The sequence below is a fragment of the Gossypium hirsutum genome, chromosome A09 (assembly GCF_007990345.1).
Source record: "Gossypium hirsutum isolate 1008001.06 chromosome A09, Gossypium_hirsutum_v2.1, whole genome shotgun sequence".
In the NCBI taxonomy this organism is placed as follows: domain Eukaryota; kingdom Viridiplantae; phylum Streptophyta; class Magnoliopsida; order Malvales; family Malvaceae; genus Gossypium; species Gossypium hirsutum.
The window spans coordinates 6,021,751-6,042,407 of NC_053432.1; the positions used below are offsets into that span (position 1 = coordinate 6,021,751).

General features: G+C 32.7%; 1 protein-coding gene and 1 long non-coding RNA gene across 3 annotated transcripts; both read right to left on the minus strand.

The window, feature by feature from the left end:
* Window positions 1–678: 678 nt before the first annotated feature.
* LOC121206498 (uncharacterized) lies at window positions 679–1,796 on the minus strand. The gene is made up of 2 exons (XR_005901531.1): window positions 1,321–1,796; window positions 679–1,002 (listed from the first exon to the last, which is right to left on the minus strand). It is a non-coding gene; the product is annotated as an uncharacterized lncRNA (long non-coding RNA).
* Window positions 1,797–14,052: 12,256 nt separating this feature from the next.
* LOC107889883 (probable leucine-rich repeat receptor-like protein kinase At1g35710) lies at window positions 14,053–17,385 on the minus strand. Of its 2 annotated transcripts, XM_041077459.1 has the most exons (3): window positions 17,029–17,169; window positions 14,743–16,819; window positions 14,053–14,495 (listed from the first exon to the last, which is right to left on the minus strand). In XM_041077459.1, the coding sequence occupies exons 2-3, from the start codon at window positions 16,778–16,780 to the stop codon at window positions 14,101–14,103; spliced, it is 2,433 nt and encodes an 810-aa protein (XP_040933393.1). In that variant the 5' UTR covers window positions 16,781–16,819; window positions 17,029–17,169; the 3' UTR covers window positions 14,053–14,100. The 2 variants fall into 2 exon arrangements, with proteins under 2 accessions (XP_040933393.1, XP_040933392.1); XM_041077458.1 differs by having other exon boundaries at window positions 14,743–17,385.
* Between the last annotated feature and the right edge of the window lie 3,272 nt (window positions 17,386–20,657).

Sequence of the window (20,657 nt, forward strand, 5' to 3'; positions counted from 1 at the left end):
ATGTAACATTACTACCAAAACCTACCTTAAAAGTAAAGTAACATGGTTGGTTATTTTTTATATTTAAATGTCGAAAATAAAGTCTAATTAATTGTGTAAATATTAATTAATTTTTATTTGAAAATGTGCTCTCACAAAGTTTGTGTTTCTCCGTGAAAATTGTAGCCAAACTATTTTTAACTTCAGATCATTGATTTCACATATGTTTGATAAGGTTTAAGATGGGCTGAACATTCTCTATGAAGTAATCCTATAGAAATTATTTATCTTGTACCATTAAAAATAATTGGTGATTCAAATGATACATTTCTTTACATAAATATATCACTGCAAGTAGGGGCGAAGCTAGAAATCTTGTATGGGGGGCGAGATAAGATTATAAAATTTGTGGAGGCTCAAGTTTAAAAATTTTCTATTAAAAATGTTTAAAGTAAATTAAATTATTAAATTTTCAAAGCTAGAAATCACTGTATTGCCTTATTTGAGCAATGGTAGGATTTGCTCTCAAAGGTGGTGTCTCCCTGCTTGTCCGCATCCCACAAGTCATAAACATGGAGGTAGGTCATCATCTTCACTACCTAAATGTGGTAGATTTCTTCAGCAAAAACAGGTGGAGGAGGGAGTGAGAAGTTTGCTGAAGACATGTTTTACAACAACAACATGTTTTACAGCAACAAGAAACAAAGAAGCTTCTATCATTTTTAACAAGAAACAGAAACAAAAACAATGACCCTTAAAGACAACACGCTCTTGATAGCAATTATAGTAATACTATAATTATAGTTGTACAAGCCCAATTTTGGGCCCAAAGCCCACTAAATACCCACTACACTCAAAACAAATAACCTACCCAAATCACCCCAAAGACCCAAACCTACCCATGCCCACACACACAACAAAAGAAAAAAGCTAAGGAAACCCTAGCCGTTCAGCACCTGCTCCCCATCCCATCCACCACCGACGTCTGCAAGCACCGCCACTGTGCCACCGCCCCACTTGCGCCTGCAACATTAAAAAAAGGAGAATAGACAGATATTAAAAAAGGGAAATGTAATGGCTATTTAAAAGCCAAATCCAAAAACCATGTATTTTTCAGGCATTTTCAGTAAAAATAAAGAGCAATATTAGATCGTAAAACAGAAGCAAAAAACAAAGAAACCCTAGCAATATCAAACAACAAAATCAGTTCAAACAGAGAAATAGACATCTAATAACCGAAGGTGATTCATCTTAATCTTCTTGCTTTTTCTTTCTTTTTCACTTACTCTACTCACATATATATATATACGCTTTAAAAAAATATATATAAAAATTTCTTACCTTTTTCGATCTCCACGGTGGCCGGCACGGCGGACCTCACGGCGGTGCTCGGTCTGCACCTCGCCGGCTTCTGGGCCGACAGACCGAGGGAGAGAGAGGATTCGGGGCTTTTTTGAAGGAGAGCAGAGGAAAATGAAAAAAATAAAAAATAAATGTCTTATATAGGCCGGAAAAACGCACCGTTTTGCCCGGCCATTTTAAAACCCAGAAACGGCACCGTTTAGGCGCGACCCGAAGACCCGACCCGTCTTACCCTGGGATCCGCGTGTTTTTGCTCTTAGGAGTTAATTACATTCCTGGTCCTTCCGCTTTTTATATGTTTTGCAATCAGATTTTGATTGCTTTTAAATTGGCCCTGGAATTTATCGCGTTTGCGATTCGATCCTCCCTTCTGCAACGTCGTTTTAAGGGCCCGGGAAAATTTCCCTTTTGGCCCTCTGTAGTCGCGCGCGTTTTCAAATTAGTCCCTTTCTCCTTTATTAATTTTTAAATCAGCCCCAGAACTTCATATTTGTTTTAAATTTAGTCTTTTTTCAGTTCAATGTGGTTTCCATATTATTTTTTCCCCCTTTGATATTTTAAATATTATTCATTATTTTATTTACCATTTTCGTATTATTATCAGCATATATTATTATTTTTAGGCATTTTTTAATTAATACTTGCATGCATTTTATATATATATATATATATATTCTTATTGTTGTCTTTTCATATATATATTATTATTCCTAATGTATGTTTCATGTATATACATTTAAATACTATATTATACACATATTAATACCACATTATATATACTTTTTATATCCACTTCTACCTCTATCATATTTACTATTAATATCAATATATGTTTATTTATATATCTTCAATATATATATATGCGTATACATTATTATTATTAGTTTGTGATATTATTGTTTTTAATACATTTGTGTCATATATACATCCTTTTAATATATATTTAAATATTATACTTCATATTATGCTCACATAAATTACTGTTATATTATGTATATCGTTTTATTATAGTTTTATACATTGTAAATATTATGTTATGTTCTATCATGCATATTATGTATGTCATGTATATGTTTTAATATATTATGTGTATATCTTGCTTTGTATTTCATGTACATATTATGTATATACGTTTAATACTATCATATATTTATTTTCAACACATATTCGTGTAAATATTTATTATTATTATCATCATCTTCTTATTTTCACCATTTTTATACTTCTCATTATTATCGTTTTATTACCTATTTATTTATATATTTGTAAACTCTTTCAAACCTTAAATCGTTCATTATTGGTATATATTTTTATATTTCTTATTACTTCTATTATTAAGTAGGTACCTTGATACGTATATGTATGCACTTTTATATTATCATTACCGTTATCATTATCATTTTATTTCGCCATCTTTATATTTATTTATTCGTTAATTTACTTATATATTCGATCATTTTATTTTTCTCATGCATTTGTTTATATTTACGTATTACTAACCTTGCTTCTATGTCATATTTTTCATAACTACTTGTTATTATCACTCATTATTATACGTTATCATTAATATCATAATCTGCTTTTATGTATTACTATGAATTACATATTTTTTTACTCGATGCCTTAAAATAATTCTTTCATAAAAGTGATATTCCGTATTTGGTAATTCGAAATAATCGTGCCCTAACTTACTGGGTTTCGATTTTTCTTATTTAACCTAAATAACGGAATACTCTTTTAAATCACTATACGAGTTTTGAAAAATGCTTATTCTCGAAGATGCGAAGTGTTGTGCCCTAACTTACCGGGTATGACATTTTGTCATCTCGAAATAAGAATTTATTTTGAAATAAAGGCAATATTCGGTGTTTGAGAATTCAAGAAAACGTGCCCTAACTTACTGGGTTTCGATTTCTCTCGTTTACTCTAAATAATCGGATACCCTTTTAATAAAATACATAGATTTTAAATAAAGGCAAGCTCGTTCTCAAAGTTCGATATGTCGTGTCCTAACTTACTAGACATGGAATTTATTACTTCGAGACGAGAAGGTCTTTAACATTTGAGCCTTTTTTACAAAGAGGGATCGTATTTTAAATTCTTTCAAGTTTTCAAATTTTCAACACTAAGACATTAATTAATCAACTAGGTACCAATTTTGGGCGTATCGAGGGTGCTAATCCTTCCTCGTGCGTAACCGACTCCCGAACTCATTTTCTGATTTTTCGTAGACCAAAAATTATCGTTTTAGTAAATCTTGACTTTTATTAAAATGATTAATTTAAGGTGATCTGATCACACCTCATCAAAAAGATTGGTGGCGACTCCCCGTTCTTTCATCTTCAAGACCAAAGTCGATTCCCGTTTTTCAAAAAAATGGTTACGACAATAGTAATACTAGAATCAAGGACGATACTAAGGGGGTTGGAAGCGGCCTTGATCCTCTTTGGTTTGATATATTCGCCTCTTTAGGCCTTTAAAATTTAGTAAATTTTAGTTAATAAATAGTAAAATTCTATTTTAACCCTTCAAGTTTTTTCAATTTAATTTCGATTCCTCCACTATAAAATTTTTGGCTTCGCCCTTGACTTTAACCCTGATGCTTTCCAGATTAACTTATTTTAATCATCATAGTGGGAATATGTAATTGAAATTTTGTACCTTGTTTAACATTGTGTATAAGCTTAATATAGGGATTTCTGTCAAACCGACCTTGTGAAAACTACAAGAAAAATGAAAAAGAAAATTCATGTTGAGTAAGAAAATAAAAACGTTTTGCATGTCTTCAACGCAAATGCTTTCAACTTTTGAATGGATGACTGGAAAAATGAAATGTGATACTATTTTACTTCCACTTTCAATGGTATTTATCATGTTCATAACCATCATAATGGGATAAATAATTATACTTTTTAACATTTAGTTAAATTTGGTTTGGTTGGATAGTTTCGGATTTAAGTCTTTTGAATTTGAATTTCAGTATTTTCGAGTTAAATTAATTTGAATTTGAATTGTTTTGGTTTTATATCTAATAAAATTTAGATAGTTTTTTGTTTGAATGAATTCAAGTTTAAGTTAGATTGATCAAAGTTATTGACTTTTTTATTGTCAAATTATATTCGACTGAATTTAAATTCGAGTCTTTTATATTAAAATTTTCAAGTTGACATCAAAATTCACATTAACAACACATTAAATATACGAATGAATTTTCTATCTTTTAATTTATATGTTTTTTTTAATATTATATAACCTTATCTTATACATTTGTAAAATTCTATACCAAAAATCATGAGATGTGGTGTGGTTGAGATTCGATTCTTATTCTCGGCAATGGAGCATATTTTATGAGCGACTGTTTACCTATTTAAAAAATACTTACCATGAGAAAATTAATCACTTCTACTGGTAGTAAATACTCCGACAAAAAAAATCTTTACCAAATAAATTTTCAAAATATAAATGAAAACATAATTACCATATGAATATTGAAATGATACATTTCTTTACATAAATATATATATCACTGCAAGTAGGGGCAAAGTTATAAATTTTGTTTATGGGGGCAAGATAAGATTATAAAATTTGTGGAGGCTAAAGTTAAAATTTTTTTATTAAAAATGTTTAAAGTAAATTAAATTATTAATTTTTCAAAAAGATTAAAATTAAGAATTTTCCATTTAATCAAAGGTTTAAAAGAACTAAATTGGATCTTTTAATATTAGGAAGGGGCTATAAATGCAATTATCCCATTGAACAAAGGGCCCTGAGTTCCCCTCCTTTCAGCTAAGCCCTGACTGCAAGTCCAAACAAACAATTAGATGTATAAGTAGTTAGAGAAGTTAAAGTTAAAGCCAATTATCAAGTTTTTTTTCCTAAGTTATTGTGATAATTTGTTAGGAGTGTTGTGCAGAAGCGTGTGAAAGAGTAAAATTATTGTACTAAAAAATTAGACTAAGTTCAATTCCCAGGAAAGAGAGGTGGATCACGAGGATCACTTAAGTACCAAGTCTTTCCTAGCCAGAATATCCCTCTATCGTAATTTAATAGCACAATAAATCACTACAATCACACTCATAAAATATGAACAATAAATAGTAAAGAACACCAGAATTTTAACGAGGTTCAGCAAATCTTGCTTACGTCCTCGGGCACTACCAAATATATTTCACTCCAAAACACAAGTGAAACTTTACAAATAAGGAGAGAGAACAATGCCTTAAGTAGAGAATGGCAAATGTGGGATGATGAGAATGAGCAATGGTTGGCCTATTTATAGTTGAGGTTCAAGGGCCACCTTGCAAAGTCCCTATTCACTTAGGGACCAAAAATTGCTATTATTCCATGCCCAACACTAAATAAATATTTAGTGCCCATAACTTTGACCTTTCCAAGGTATGGGTAGGTATGGGCAAGGTATGGGCAAGGAATGGGTATATTCTAATAATCTTCACCTTAAAGATTTGATTAGGATAATCTTATCTTCACACAATTCTTTCTGCCTTTGACAACAATACTTGATAGTGCCTTCTTCTACTGTTAAACTTGCAGGATATTGATCAAGTTCAAACAATGTTCGAACTTGGTTGCTGTTACCACCTTGGTCATCATATCTGCGAGATTATCTGCAGTCTTGATCTTCTGAAGACAAATTTTCCCCTCTTCAATAATTTCCCGCACAAAATGGAATCGTACGTCGATATGTTTTGTACGTGCATGATAGACTTGATTCTTTGCTAAATGAATAGCACTTTGACTATCACAATACACGTTAATATGCTCCCGAACCAACCCCAAGGTTTTAGCCATACCTTGTAACCAAATAGCCTCCTTTACAGCCTCTGGTACAGCCATGTACTCGGCTTCTGTAGTTGACAACACAACTGTAGACTGTAATGTAGACTTCCAACTTATTGGTCCTCCAGCAAGTGTAAACACATAACCGGTGGTTGATCTTCGCTTGTCCAAATCACCGGCATAGTCAGAATCAACATACCCAATAACACCTTTACCAAGTGTATTATCCTGCTTGAACAGTAATCCAACATCTACGGTCTTCTGAATATACTGTAGAATCCATTTCACAGCTTGCCAATGTCCTTTTCCAAGATTATGCATATACCTGCTCACTATACTAACTGCCTGTGAAATGTCGGGTCTTGTACACACCATTGCATACATCAAGCTACCCACTACATTAGAATACGGAACTTGCAACATGTATTCTCGTTTCGTATTCGTCGAAGGAGATAGTTGTGCAGAATGCTTGAAATGAGAAGCCAACGGGGTACTTACAGGTTTTGTCTGCTCGTTCATGCCAAACTGCTGTAGTACCTTATTCAAATACTACTTCTGAGACAAGCTAACTCTATCATGAGCTCTATCTCTCCATATTTCCATGCCGAGAATCTTTTTAGCTTCTCCTAGATCTTTCATCTCAAACTCGAGATTGAGTTGAGTCTTCAATCTTTCAATCTCAACTCTGCTCTTAGATGCTATTAGCATATCATCAACATAAAAGAGCAAGTATATGAAAGTTCCATCTTGTAGCTTCTGAAAATACAATGATCAAATTTGCTTTTTGTATACCTCTGCCCTTTCATGAACTGATCAGATCGCTTGTACCACTGCCTCGGAGATTGCTTCAATCCATAAAGTGACTTTGTCAGTTTGCAAACCCAATTTTCTTTTCCAGCAACCTTGAATCCATCTGGCTGAGTCATATAGATTTCCTCTTCCAAATCACCATGTAAAAATGCGGTCTTCACATCAAGCTGAACTAGTTCAAGATCATATTGCGCAACCAAGGCTAGCAAAATACGAATAGACGAATGCTTCACAACTGGAGAAAACACTTCATTGTGATCTATTCCTTCTTTCTGAGCGTAACCCTTTGCTACTAATCTAGCCTTGTATCGAATTTCAATTTTACTAGGAAATCATTCCTTCTTTGCATATACCCATTTGCATCCAATTGCCTTCTTTCCCTTGGGCAGTGTCACCAACTCCCAGGTCCTATTTTTATGAAGAGACTGCATTTCTTCATTCATTGCTTGCTTCCACTTTACACCATCAAGGTTACTTATTGCTTCTGTGTAAGTAGAAGGAACATCATCATCTGCAATTGGAAGTGCATAGGCCACTATATCATCAAAGCGAGCAGGCTTACGAATCTCTCTTCTTGGCCTCCTATATGCAATTGAATCTTGTTGCTGTAGAGGTTCTTGGGTAGGAACCTCTTCATCATTTGTCTCTCCAATATTAGCTGGAACATCGTTAACCTTTTCAAGCTCCACCTGCTGCAAAGTACTACTAGTTTTGTCATCCTTTTGTGAATCCTTGTACTTTAACATGGCTGATTCATCAAAAGTCACATCTCTACTGAAAACAATCTTCCTTGTATCAGGACACCAGAGACGGTATCCTTTTACTCCATCAGTTATACCCAAGAATAATGCTTTCTTTGCTCTTGGGTCTAACTTAGATTCTTTTACATGATAATATGCAGTGGAACCAAATACATGTAAAGAATTATAATCAGTAGCAGATTTACCAGTCCACATCTCCATAGGAGTTTTTCCATTTATTGCAGCTGATGGCAAACGGTTAATTAGATGGCACGCATATGTAACTGCCTCAGCCCAAAATTCCTTGCCCAATCCAGCATTGGACAACATACATCGAACTTTCTCCAGTATAGTTCAATTCATGCGTTCTGCCACCCCATTCTGCTGTGGTGTATCCCGAACAGTGAAGTGTCACACAATGCCCTTATCTTGGCATACTTGTAGAAATGGATCGTTTTTGTACTCAGTACCATTATCTGATCGAAGTCGTTTGACCTTTCGACCAGTCTGAGTCTCCACCATCTTCTTCCATTTAGAAATGCATCCAAAACTTCACTTTTTCTTTTCATTAGATACACCCATACTTTTCTTGAATAATCATCAACAAAAGTAACAAAATAGTGCATACCTCCCAAAGAAGCCACTTTGGTAGGTCCCCACACATCACTGTGAACGTAGTCCAGAATTCCTTTCATATTGTGAATTGCTGAACCAAATTTTACCCTCTTTTACTTGCCCAGAACACGATGTTCACAGAATTCCATTTTGCAAGAATTTGCACCTTTCAACAAGCCTTGCTTCGCCAATATTTGCAAAGCTTTTTCACCAGCATGTCCCAATCGCATATGCCATAATTTAGTAGCCTCTGAATCTACATCTTTTGTAGAAACTGTTGATGTTGATCCAATAACTGTACTTCCGTTTAAAAAGTACAAGTTATTTCTTCTTGTGCCTTTCATCACTGTCAGTTGCCCAACTACTACTTTTAGTAATCCATCTCTCAAAGTGATTGTGAGCCCTTTAGATTCTAGGGCCCCTAATGAGATGAGATTTTTCTTCAGGCTAGGTACGTAGCGAACATCTGTTAAGACTTGGATTGAGCCGTCGTGATTCTTCAATTGGACTGTACCTACTCCCATTATCTTACAAGCACTATCATTGCCCATAAGAACAATTCCACCTTCTAGCTCTTTAAGACTAGAAAACCAGTCCTTATTAGGACACATATGGTAAGTACATCCTGAATCCAAAATCCACTCATCCGTTTGACATGCCATTGCCATGCCAACCAAGCTAAAGTCTGACTCCTCATCATGCTCCGCTACATATGCATTAGAAATAGCCTTGCCCTTTTGTAGCTTAGGACAATTCTTTTTCCAATGCCCTTTTTCACGACAAAAGGCACATTCATCTTTGGCGGGTCTCCCTTTGGACTTTCCCCTTCTACCAGATTTGCTGCTGTGTGAACGACCTCTTACTGTTAAGACTTCTGCAGTTGTATCTCTTTGATCTCTTTTATCTTTCTTTTGAGTCTCAGATCTATACAACACACTACAGACTGCATCAAATGTGATCGTATCCTTCCCATGAAGCAATGTGGTGGTAAGATGATCATATTCATCAGGAAGGGAATTCAACAACAATAATGCCTTGTCTTCATCTTCAAATTTCTCATCCAAATTTAGCAAGTCTGCTAAAATTTTATTGAATGAGTTCACATGGTCATTTATCGACATACCGGGTGCATATGTGAATCGATAAAGTTTCTTTTTCATACAAAGCCTATTTTTAAGACTTTTCGTTAGAAACTTTTCTTCCAGTGTATCCCATAGCTTCTTCGCTAATGTCTCCATCATGACAGAGTACTTCTGCTCTTTGGCCAAACATAGGCGGATTGTACCACACGCCTGTCTATTGATCTTGGCCCACTCATTGTCATCCATCTTGTCAGGTTTTTCTTCAAGGGCTATATCTAGCTCTTGCTGACATAAGACATCTAGGATCTCACATTGCCACATACCAAAATTATTGGTACCGTTAAATTTCTCTACTTCAAATTTTGCATTTGTCACAGTAGTCCTTGCTGATGACGATGCTACTGCCATTTTTCTCCTCAATCCCAACTACTGTATACGTGAACAGTACCGTATACGTGAATAGTGCCGTATATGTAAATAGCGTCGTATACATGAATAGTACCGTAAACGGTCGTATTCCCCAAGTACAAATCTGGCTTTGATACCAATTGTTGTGCGAAAGCGTGTGAAAGAGTAAAATTATTGTACTAAAAAATTAGACTAAGTTCAATTCCCAGGAAAGAGAGGTGGATCACGAGGATCACTTAAGTACCAAGTCTTTCCTAGCCAGAATATCCCTCTATCGTAATTTAATAGCACAATAAATCACTACAATCACACTCATAAAATATGAACAATAAATAGTAAAGAACACCAGAATTTTAACGAGGTTCAGCAAATCTTGCTTAGGTCTTCGGGCACTACCAAATATATTTCACTCCAAGACACAAGTGAAACTTTACAAATAGGGAGAGAGAACAATGCCTTAAGTAGAGAATGGAAAATGTGGGATGATGAGAATGAGCAATGGTTGGCCTATTTATAGTTGAGGTTCAAGGGCCACCTTGCAAAGTCCCTATTCACTTAGGGACCAAAAATTGTTATTATTCCATGCCCAACACTAAATAAATATTTGGTGCCCATAACTTTGACCTTTCCAAGGTATGAGTAGGTATGGGAAAGGTATGGGCAAGGTATGGGCAAGGAATGGGAATATTCTAATAAGGAGATCTCATAATATCATTCCTAATGAAATGTTATAAAATATTATTATGAGATATTATTTTTTAGTAATTTGATTTCTATGTAACTACTATTACGTAGATATATATGTCCTTGAGGTGTATTAATAAAATTCAAGATATTACTCTATTCTTATCATGACATCTGAGCAAGGTTTTGGATACAATTTTTTTTTCTTTCATCATTCTAAATGGCTGGCGATGAGACTTCTCCTCCTCCACCACCATGATCCAGGTGAAAATAACATCTGAAACACTATTCTATAGGTAGGATATTGGTTTGTATTTCTTGGCACACTCATCACTGTATTGCCTTATTTGAGCAATGGTAGGATGTGCTCTCAAAGGTGGTGTCTCCCTGCTTGTCTAGACCACATCCCACAAGTCATAAACATGGAGGTAGGTCCTATCTTCACTACCTAAATGTGGTAGTTTTCTTCAGTAAAAACAGGTGGTGGAGGGGGTGAAAAGTTTGCTGAAGACATGTTTTACAGCAACAAGAAACAGAAACAAAAACAATGACCCTTAAAGACAACACGCTCTTGATAGTAATTGTTGGTGTTTTAAGAGAAGTAAAACAAAGAACTGATGAAAAACGAGCAGCAAGAAGCATAAAAATGAAGTTGAAAATGTTATATATGCTTATCCATTCAATAAGAAATCATTACAATTTAAGTCACTAAATATTACCAAATACATAACTACTCTCATTAACTATATTGAAACTTACAAAACATTGTCTGCACTTAAGCAAAAAGAGTTAATCAACACCTAATCAAACCAATGCACGCCAAATACATTGAATGAAACTAAAAAGAGAACTAAGCTGAACCAGCATCCTTCAAACAAAATCAACATGTATCAGAGTTTCATCAGCTGCATGGTTGGCCAACTTGTAACAGATTCTATATCATGTCTAGCTTAAGAGGTGAATTCAAAAAAAAAAAAAATTGAGGACGAAAATTAAATTATAAACTTTTGACAAGTTAAAATATATAATTTCATCATGTATTGTACTTTATGATTCCATCATTTTTAAGAGACTAATCAGATTTTTTGTTTATTTATTGGGTCAAAGTACATTTCTACGATATATTAACATATAACTCTATCATTTTAGAAGAGATTGAATCGCAACTATTCATATATTATCTAGTACGTACATATCAATAAAAAATTTAAACAATGTCCAACTATGTTAATCATGACGTGGATTATTCTTTGAAAAGATGGTTTTTTTTTTCCGTTTAGTGACAAAATACCATCATTATCATGTAACGTGGAACAGGGGATCAATTATGCTTGAAGAAAACTAAAGTCAAGTCAAGTGGATTTATCTTTCCATTTATCCATGGAAAATACAAACTCATGATTTCTAAAGAAATATTAGCTCGTCTAATTACTTTTGGTCCAGTCTTTACTTAAAGGACGGGATACATATTCACACATTTTCTCATATTAGTATTGCATTGCACTTAATGTTTGGTGAGATACAGTCATAGAGTGAGAAGAATATTCTAGGGATAATGCTTGGGTAACTCCTTTTAGACGTAGCTTGTACGTATGTAATATAGATATATCATTATTGTATATGTAAATATTAACTCGTTAATTATGTGATACTCAAAATATAATTTAATTTTATCAAATACATTACCAAATACAAGTTGATTAGTTAGCGTTGTGCATCAACTTGTCTTCATCATTTTAAGAGTAAATTGGAGAGTCTAACTGATGTTCTTCCTTGAACAAAGCGACTTCGATATAAAAGCAATACTATTCTATTTTACTAATATTATTCCATGCAATTCCTAATTAATTACATAATTCATTGTGTGATATTTACAGCCAACATAAATATTAATTTTTATCACAAAATATTTTGATAAAACTGCAATTATTGGGACATTAATTACTCTTTTTGTAATTACAAATATCTCTAATTCTTCAAACGTGTTTAATATATAATATAAATATAGATTATGATGCAATATATATATATGAATAAATATTAACTTTAAATTAATGTGCACTTGTATATAAAAACTTTAATTTGGCTCAATTATAAATATAAAACTCTAATTGTGGTTCACATACATACTTGAAATTTTAATTTTGATTTAATCATATACATTTAAAGAAATAAATATATCAATTTATTTTTATATTGGGTAAATATAATTATTTATGTATGCAATATATAAATATAAAATGATGTTATATCAATAATTGTGTTAATAATTTACAAGAATTGAATCAAATCAAAATTTATGTATACAATTACATATTAAACATAAATCATATATAATTTTAAGATTTATCCCAATTATAATCTACAATGACTCTAATTGACTTTAACACATCGATGCTTAGTTAATAACCCCATCCCATTCCTCGCATCCCGCTGCGGTTTTATTCTTTTTAAGAATAAAAAAATAGTTGTTATAATAAAAAAAATTAATAAATGTATCTATCTATTTATCTATATTTATTTATATTACATATTTATCTACCTATTTTATAAATCCACTATATTACTATGTAAATTTACATTTATATTATATATTAAATGATTAATTGAATTGGGCAAATATAAGGTTATAAACCTCTTTCTCATCGTTTTCACAATAGATTTTTGTTTTCAATTCGTATTTAAATTAAGATCTTCACTTGAATTCGAAAATTGATCTGATTAAATTGAATTTAAATTTGATTCAATCATAAAAAGAAAATCTAGAGCTCTTGAGAATAAAAAAGGATTTGAATTCAAAATGATATGAACTCGAATACCTAACCAAAAAAACTTGGTTGAAAAACCCAAATGATTGAACCTAAAATAACTCAAACATTGTATTAGGAGTCAGATTATATTTTGCCCCCTCTACTAAAAAGATGGACAAATTAGTCTATATATGTTAGATCAAAGAGCTAATTGGTCATTCTTGTAATAAAAAAAATTCATTTCTACTGTTAAAAATTGATCCCTGTACATTAGCATAAGGTATATGTGGCATACTACGTGTAACTGTTTAGTTATTTCGTCAGTTACGCTAGTTTTTAATAGTAAAAATAGATGAAATTTTTAATAGAAAAGATAAGATTGCCTTTTAATCTAACCTACAATAACTAATTTATCCATTTTTTAAATAATGAGAACAAAATACAACTTAACTCTTAATATAATAACTTCTATAATACTTTTACCAACTCCCAATGTTTGAACACATTCTTGTAGGTAAAATAATACCAAAATTGAAAAAAAATGTGTGTTTTATGTCATAAAATTCTGAAATAAAAAACCTAAAAGAAAACATAGTAACATCTTCATGTCATAATATCTGAAATATTGGTAAAGGCAAAAAGGCATTAATGGGGTGACCTTTGGGCCAAGGCCCTTCTATCACCATGCTTTGGACCCAACATTCATGAATGGATATTCAAATCTAACAGTCCAATACATGCATTTGCCTCCTATTCCAAGCAAAAAAAATATATATATATATATTTTGGTAAATTAAAAATGAATAATGAAAGCATTTAGGAGAATATAATATTTATATCGTCTTAAAAATGCAGAGTCAAATCAACTACTATTTATTTATAACTTTCCCCGCTCATAAACATATCATGGTTCTTAAGCTTGATAAGAGATATTTCATGAAGATGCACTGAAATTGGAGACTTGATGTGTAGGAATTCTTGAGACACTGATTTCATTGTTGGTCGAGCTTTGGGTTTGGCCCGTAAGCATGCGAAAGCAATCACAGCAACAAAAGCAATGTCTCCTGTCATTTTTCGACTTCTTGGGGGTGATAATCGAGGGTCCAAAATTTCATTTAACATGACATTTTTGATATTAGATGGCGATGGCGTTGATGATAGTGTTGACAACAATTCACCAGGATGCTTTCCCATCAATATTTCCAATGCCAACACTCCAAAGCTATATACATCACATTTTTCCGTCACAACTAATGAATAAGCAAGTTCTGTAATTAAAACAAAAAAGTATAGTTAAAAATAGATACGAATTTATATTGTGCATAGGTGCATGTGTAGTTTCATTTGAATTCTTTAATCTCAAGTTAAAACAAAAAATTTATTTATATTTGATGTTTGCTAATTTTGCTTTTCCCATTTGTTTCAAATAATATGTAATTCAAAATAAATAATCAGGGCAAACTAAGAATGAATGAAGCTAAATAAAAAGGGAAAAAGAGAGTGAATGTATAGAACCTGGGGCAATATATCCGTACGTGCCAACAATTACAGTTTGATTAGATGAATTAGGATCAAGAAGTCTTGCAGTTCCAAAATCAGAAATAAAAGCTTCCAATTCAGAGTTCAACAAAATGTTATTACTTGAGATGTCTCGATGAACAATTGGAGGGTTGCAATCATGATGCATGTAAGATAAAGCATGTGCGACACCTTTGACAATGTTCACTCTTTTGGTCCAATCCAATTCCACAGCTTCCTCATCAATGCTCAAGGCATAAAACAAGCTTCCGTTTTCCATATATTCATAAATCAAGAACATGCAACGATTGTGGAGACAAAATCCGTGGAGCTTGACAATGTTCTTGTGTCGTATTTCTGTTAAAAACTTGATCTCATTTCGGAAACTTGTATCATAAGCCGGCTGCTCAGCTTCCAATCGGTGGAGTTTTTTCAATGCAACAACTTTGCCACTTGGTAAGATTGCTCTGTATACACTGCCATAACCACCCGTTCCAATGCAATATTTGATATCAAAATCCTCTGTGGCTTTGATGATGTCTTCAAAAGCAATCTTTCCATCAAAGTTCCAAATACAGAATAAATCTCCATTTTTGGTTGGACTTGGCTCAGATTTCAAAGCTTTAGCTCTATATCGTCGGAATAGGATGAATATCACCAACACAAAAGTCGAGACAAAAAATAACAAAGTTGGAACCAGAATAACAATAGGCAGATTGTGCTTCACTACTTTGCTATTTCTTTCTCGGTTTACATTTGGAGATGAAGGGCAAGGACGGAAGCCTTGAATGGAACCGCATAAATCCTTGTTGCCTATAAATGTCTCGGGTGCAAAATGCAATAATCCATCTGGAATTTGACCCCTCAGTGAATTAAATGACAAATTGAGGTTCCCCACATAAAATGGAAATTCGGGAATCGTGCCCGTTAGATTATTCCAACTGAGATCTAAGCTGCTTAAATCAGTTGAATTCCCAAATTGGGAAGGTATCACTCCTAGGAGAAGGTTATGGCTAAGAAAAATGTTTTGGGAATAGTTTTGGAAATTGAGTTGAGAAGGTATATCTCCACTAATGATGTTATGGCTTAGATCAAGCTCATATAGAGATAAGCCACTAATTTGCAGGGGAATCCTTCCACTCAAGTTATTGTTTGCCAAAATTAAGGATCTTAAATTTGACAAATTACCAATCTGAGATGGAATGGGCCCACTCAATTTGTTGTCTGAGAGATTCAAGTATTTCAGGGCATTCAAACTCTCAATTTCATGGGGTATGGGACCCTCCAAATGATTGGAAGCGATGGTTAAATCCATTAAATTGGGTAAATGAAGTAGTGATGAAGGGATTGAGCCAGTGAGTTTGTTATAAGAGAGATACAATACAGTCAGATTCTTTAATTTTCCAATATCTAATGGGATGAAACCTTCAAAAAGATTTGAGTCAAGGTACAAGCTACTCAAGCTGGGTAAAAGACCTAGAAACGAAGGGATTTCACCACTCAAGTTATTGGCACCAAGATCCAAGTAAGTCAACCTCTTAAGATTTCTTATTTCTAATGGGATGGAACCATTTATTTTATTTGTATAAAGAGAGAACGACTCCAGTCTGGATAACTTACCCAAAGAGGAAGGGATGGGACCCAAAAGCATATTGGCGGATAGATGTAATGTAACCAAATTCGTTAGCCTCCCAATTTCATGCGGAATGGATCCATTGAGTTGGTTGTCATTAAGAACCAGTGATGCAAGATTGGTTAAGTGGTTGACAGAAGATGGGATTGGACCAACAAGCAGATTAGAAGATAGCTCCAATGTAATCAAATTTGTCAGTCTCCCAATTTCTTGCGGAATGGATCCATTGAGTAGGTTTCCATAAAGAACCAACGATGCAAGATTGGTTAAGTTGTTGACAGAAGATGGGATTGGACCAACAAGCATGTTCCTTGAGAGATGGAGATTAACCAAACTCTTCAGCTTTCCAATATTTGGTGGAATGGAACCGTGGAGTTGGCAGTTTCCGAGATGGAGAGTCATTAGCTTTTTCAGGTTCCATATATGGGGAGGGATGATGCTCTGCAATGGATTAGAGGTCATAATCAAGTGGGTGAGATTGGTCAAAAGACCAATAGCTGAAGGCATATGAACAATGAGGTTCCTCGTCAAATTTAGAAGAACAAGATTCTCCATCTTCTCAATTTCCAAGGGAATAGAATAAATTTCATTATAAGAAACATCAAGCACTGCCAATTGAGTAAGGTTTCCAAGTGAAGAAGGTAACACACCTCTAAGATTATTTGAGGACAGGTTGAGGCACTTGAGTTCGGAAAGTGCACCTATTTGAGGTGTTATACTCCCATTTAGACCATGGCCACTAAGATCAATCTCGATGACAATTCCAGTTGCACTGCATCTGACACCAGGCCATGTACAATGGTGAACACCTATGTTGCTGTAGTTACTCCACCACCCAGTTTCCATCAATGCTTTTTCCTCAGCTAAAAGAGATTCTGAATCATTATTTGTTGATCTAGCAATCTCACTGCTCCCCACTGTTATAGAGAGTAAGAAAAGTAAAATAGCAAAACAAGTGTAAAAAGAGAATGTCATAGCAATTAAGATCAGGATTGAAGCTTTACTCCCAATTCTCTACCTAATTTTAAAGAGCCGGAAAAAAACATATACATATATATAAAGACATGTGTATATTTGGATTACTATAAAATAAATTTGTTTTTCACCTCTTTTATAATTTCCTATACAGTTAATAATATTTTAATTAGATAAAAGATGCATTTCGGAATATATCCATACACAAAGTTTCGCATCTATTCAATATTACGGGTGAGCAAAACTCGATTCGACTCGAAAAAATCGAAAAAAATTCAAATCAAGTTTAATTTTCGAACTAGAATAATTCGAATATCAAACTATAATATTTTATATTTTTACCCCAAACCACTAAATCTTTTTACTCCCCTCCCCTCCCCTCCCCTCCCATCCCAACCTCCATTTAACCCAGACTCATTTTCCCCCAAATTTTCTTTTTTGAATATTTTTTCCCATTTACTTTTCCCCCAAATTTTACTCTCTTAACTCTCAAAATTTTTTATTTTCTCCCTAAACTTTTATTTTTCACCTTTTACCCCTAAATAAAAAATCATCCAAAAAAAATCTCTAAATCTAAATAGTGATGATTTTATTTATACCTACTATTTATAGTATTAAATTAAATTTCACATTCTGTACTGTTTATATTATCGATTTATTTAATCATATTAAGTCTTTATAAATTTCTGTTAAAATTGAATTATTGATGATGCCATAAAATATTCGTGTTAAAATTTTATATTGGTATAAATTTCACGTTTTATCTTTAAGATAACTTTAATTAAAAAAATCACTTTTTTATATTTAATATATTTTTTAAATTCAAAATACATAGTGACAAAAATCATAATATAATTGAAGCAGCTAAGCAATTAAAGAAGCTAATCCATATGTAAAATATTAATAAATAAATTATGAGGAGATGAAAGTTAATAACAAATTTGATTATGGTGGGTGACAGTGGTTACAAGAATTAAAAGTCATTTTTTAATTTAACTCGAACAAATATATTCGATTTGAATTTCATCTCACTTAAGTCGGTTCGAGAAAATTTCAAATCAAGTTTGGATGATAAAATAGGATTCGTCAACTAAATTAACTCAAAAAATTTTCATTCGATTAGATCAAACGTTCACCCTTATTCAATATGTTGTCAAAATACTATTTATGAAATCAAACAAATATAATTCATATAAAAAAAATTATAAAACTTATAAAAGTAATATAATTTTATTAGGTAAATGTTATATTTTTAAGTCTTTAGTCATTGCCTAAAAAAGTTGTGTATTTCTGGTTGAAGTTTCTAATGAAGAACGTGATTAATGAAGGAAAGCCATAGGTGGTTTGAATCATTATTCCTTCCTAAATCTCTATCTCAATGAAGGAAAAATGATTCCAAGCATTGACAAAAATTCACTTAGATCTGTCCTTCCATGGTATTTCCAATCCAGAGCTGTCAGCAAATTATAAAATTAAAAAATAATTTAAATAAAAATATGCATAAGATCCTATATTCCACCATAGACGCCAAAAAACTTCCTAGGTAGAATATTATCCTGTATACATTGACTTGTATTTGTGTTTTGAGAGTAAACTGGACGCTCTAAAGGACTTCTTCCTTGAAGCTTCTAACAAAAGTGACAAAGATGAAAAACTCATGCTTTCTATTTCCTAATTCCACTCCATGGATACTTTCGTAATGATTTTGTAACTTATATGGTAAACATTTACTTCATACCGTTTTTCTTTAAATTAATAATTTTTTATAATTTATTTAATTTTGATATTTTATTTATATGAATTTTTTAATAACTTATTTAAATTAGATGAATAAATTAAATAAAAAATTAATAGTTTGACGATATTATGTTTTTCCTTTTAAAAAAATATCATTATCATGCAACGTGTAACAAGGGATTGGATATATATGCTTGCAGAAAAGTATAGTGAAGCCAAGTTATCTTCCAATATTTCCGAAGAAAATAAAAACTCAAGATTTCCAAAGATATAGTATCTTGTCTAACTACTTTTGGCCCAGTCTTTACACTTATTTATACATTTTCTCCTATTACTGCTGCATTGCAATTAAAGTTGGGGCAGATGCAGTTATAGAGCAAGAAGAATATTGATAAAAATGTTTTTTTATAACAATATATGTTGACAAGTTTAATTATTTTTAAAATTGGGAAAGAATGAAATCTATGCGATGTCTAAATCAAACAAATAAAATTTATATAAAAATAAACAAAATGTATACAAAGATTAATGTCATTTTAAGTAAGTCTTTGGTCATTGCCTATAACACAAGTTGACTAGTGTCGTACAAAGATTAATGATGTCCACGTTAACTCGTTTTTGAAAAGAAAATAAAGTTGGAAATTAGAAGTATAAATGGACTTTTCCAATCTGTGTCGGTTCGTAGTCCCACACATTCATATCTTTCATGGCAAAAATTTCCCATTAATTCCCTTTTGGAAAAAAGGGGGAAATTTTAGTTCATATTGTAAAATATAAGATGTAGCTTCAATTTTGGGTGATTTATATTGGATTTTTTTTAATACAAATCAACAATTAAATTACATTAAGGAAGGGGAAATGGTTTATAAAATTATAATCGAACGTTAGACAGTCGGTGATGTGATTGGCTTTATTGCATATTTTTTAGTTCAATTTTATTTTTAAAAGATTATTAACTTACATTTGGATGGATTCAAATTTAAGATGTGTTTGGTAAATTAAAAATTTATATGCTAAAAAATTAAATACTAAATTTTATATCTGGAGGAGTGTCGCGAAGAACCAAATATGGTGCCGATCTTGGAGTACCGGAGTGGGCAAGTGGTTCATCAAATGGATGGCATATGAAAAAGCATGCCCCTAATAATCCACCGGTAAATGGGCTTGAGAGAGTAATGTAAGCCCAACTTTCACCACATGACGATGCTTTCTTTCAACGATCCAATTTTGCTTCGATGTGTATGGACATGTAACACAATGAATGATGATGTCATGTTGAGTGAGATAAGAAGTGAACGAACGGAATTCACCACCCCAGTTACTCCGAAACTACTTTATTTCCTTGTTGAACTGCACTTTAACAAATTTCTGAAAATGAATAAAACAATCAATAGCATGAGATTTCTTTTGAAGTAGATACAACCAAGTAAATCGACCATGAACATCCACAAATGAAACATAATACCAACTGGACCTGAAATTGATAGAAGTCAGACCCCATAAATCGAAAAAAACAAAGATCGAACGGACTGTGATAGGCGGTGGTAGAAGCTGAAATCAAAAGCTT

What these genes read in the sequence shown, in the direction of transcription:
- LOC107889883 (XM_041077458.1), bottom strand. Translation starts at nt 17,353, where the DNA reads ATGACATTCTCTTTTTACACTTGTTTTGCTATTTTACTTTTCTTACTC. An exon ending in GTACGGATATATTGCCCCAG is followed by an intron (nt 14,496 to 14,742) that starts GTTCTATACATT and finishes TTTTAATTACAG; the next exon opens with AACTTGCTTATTCATTAGTT.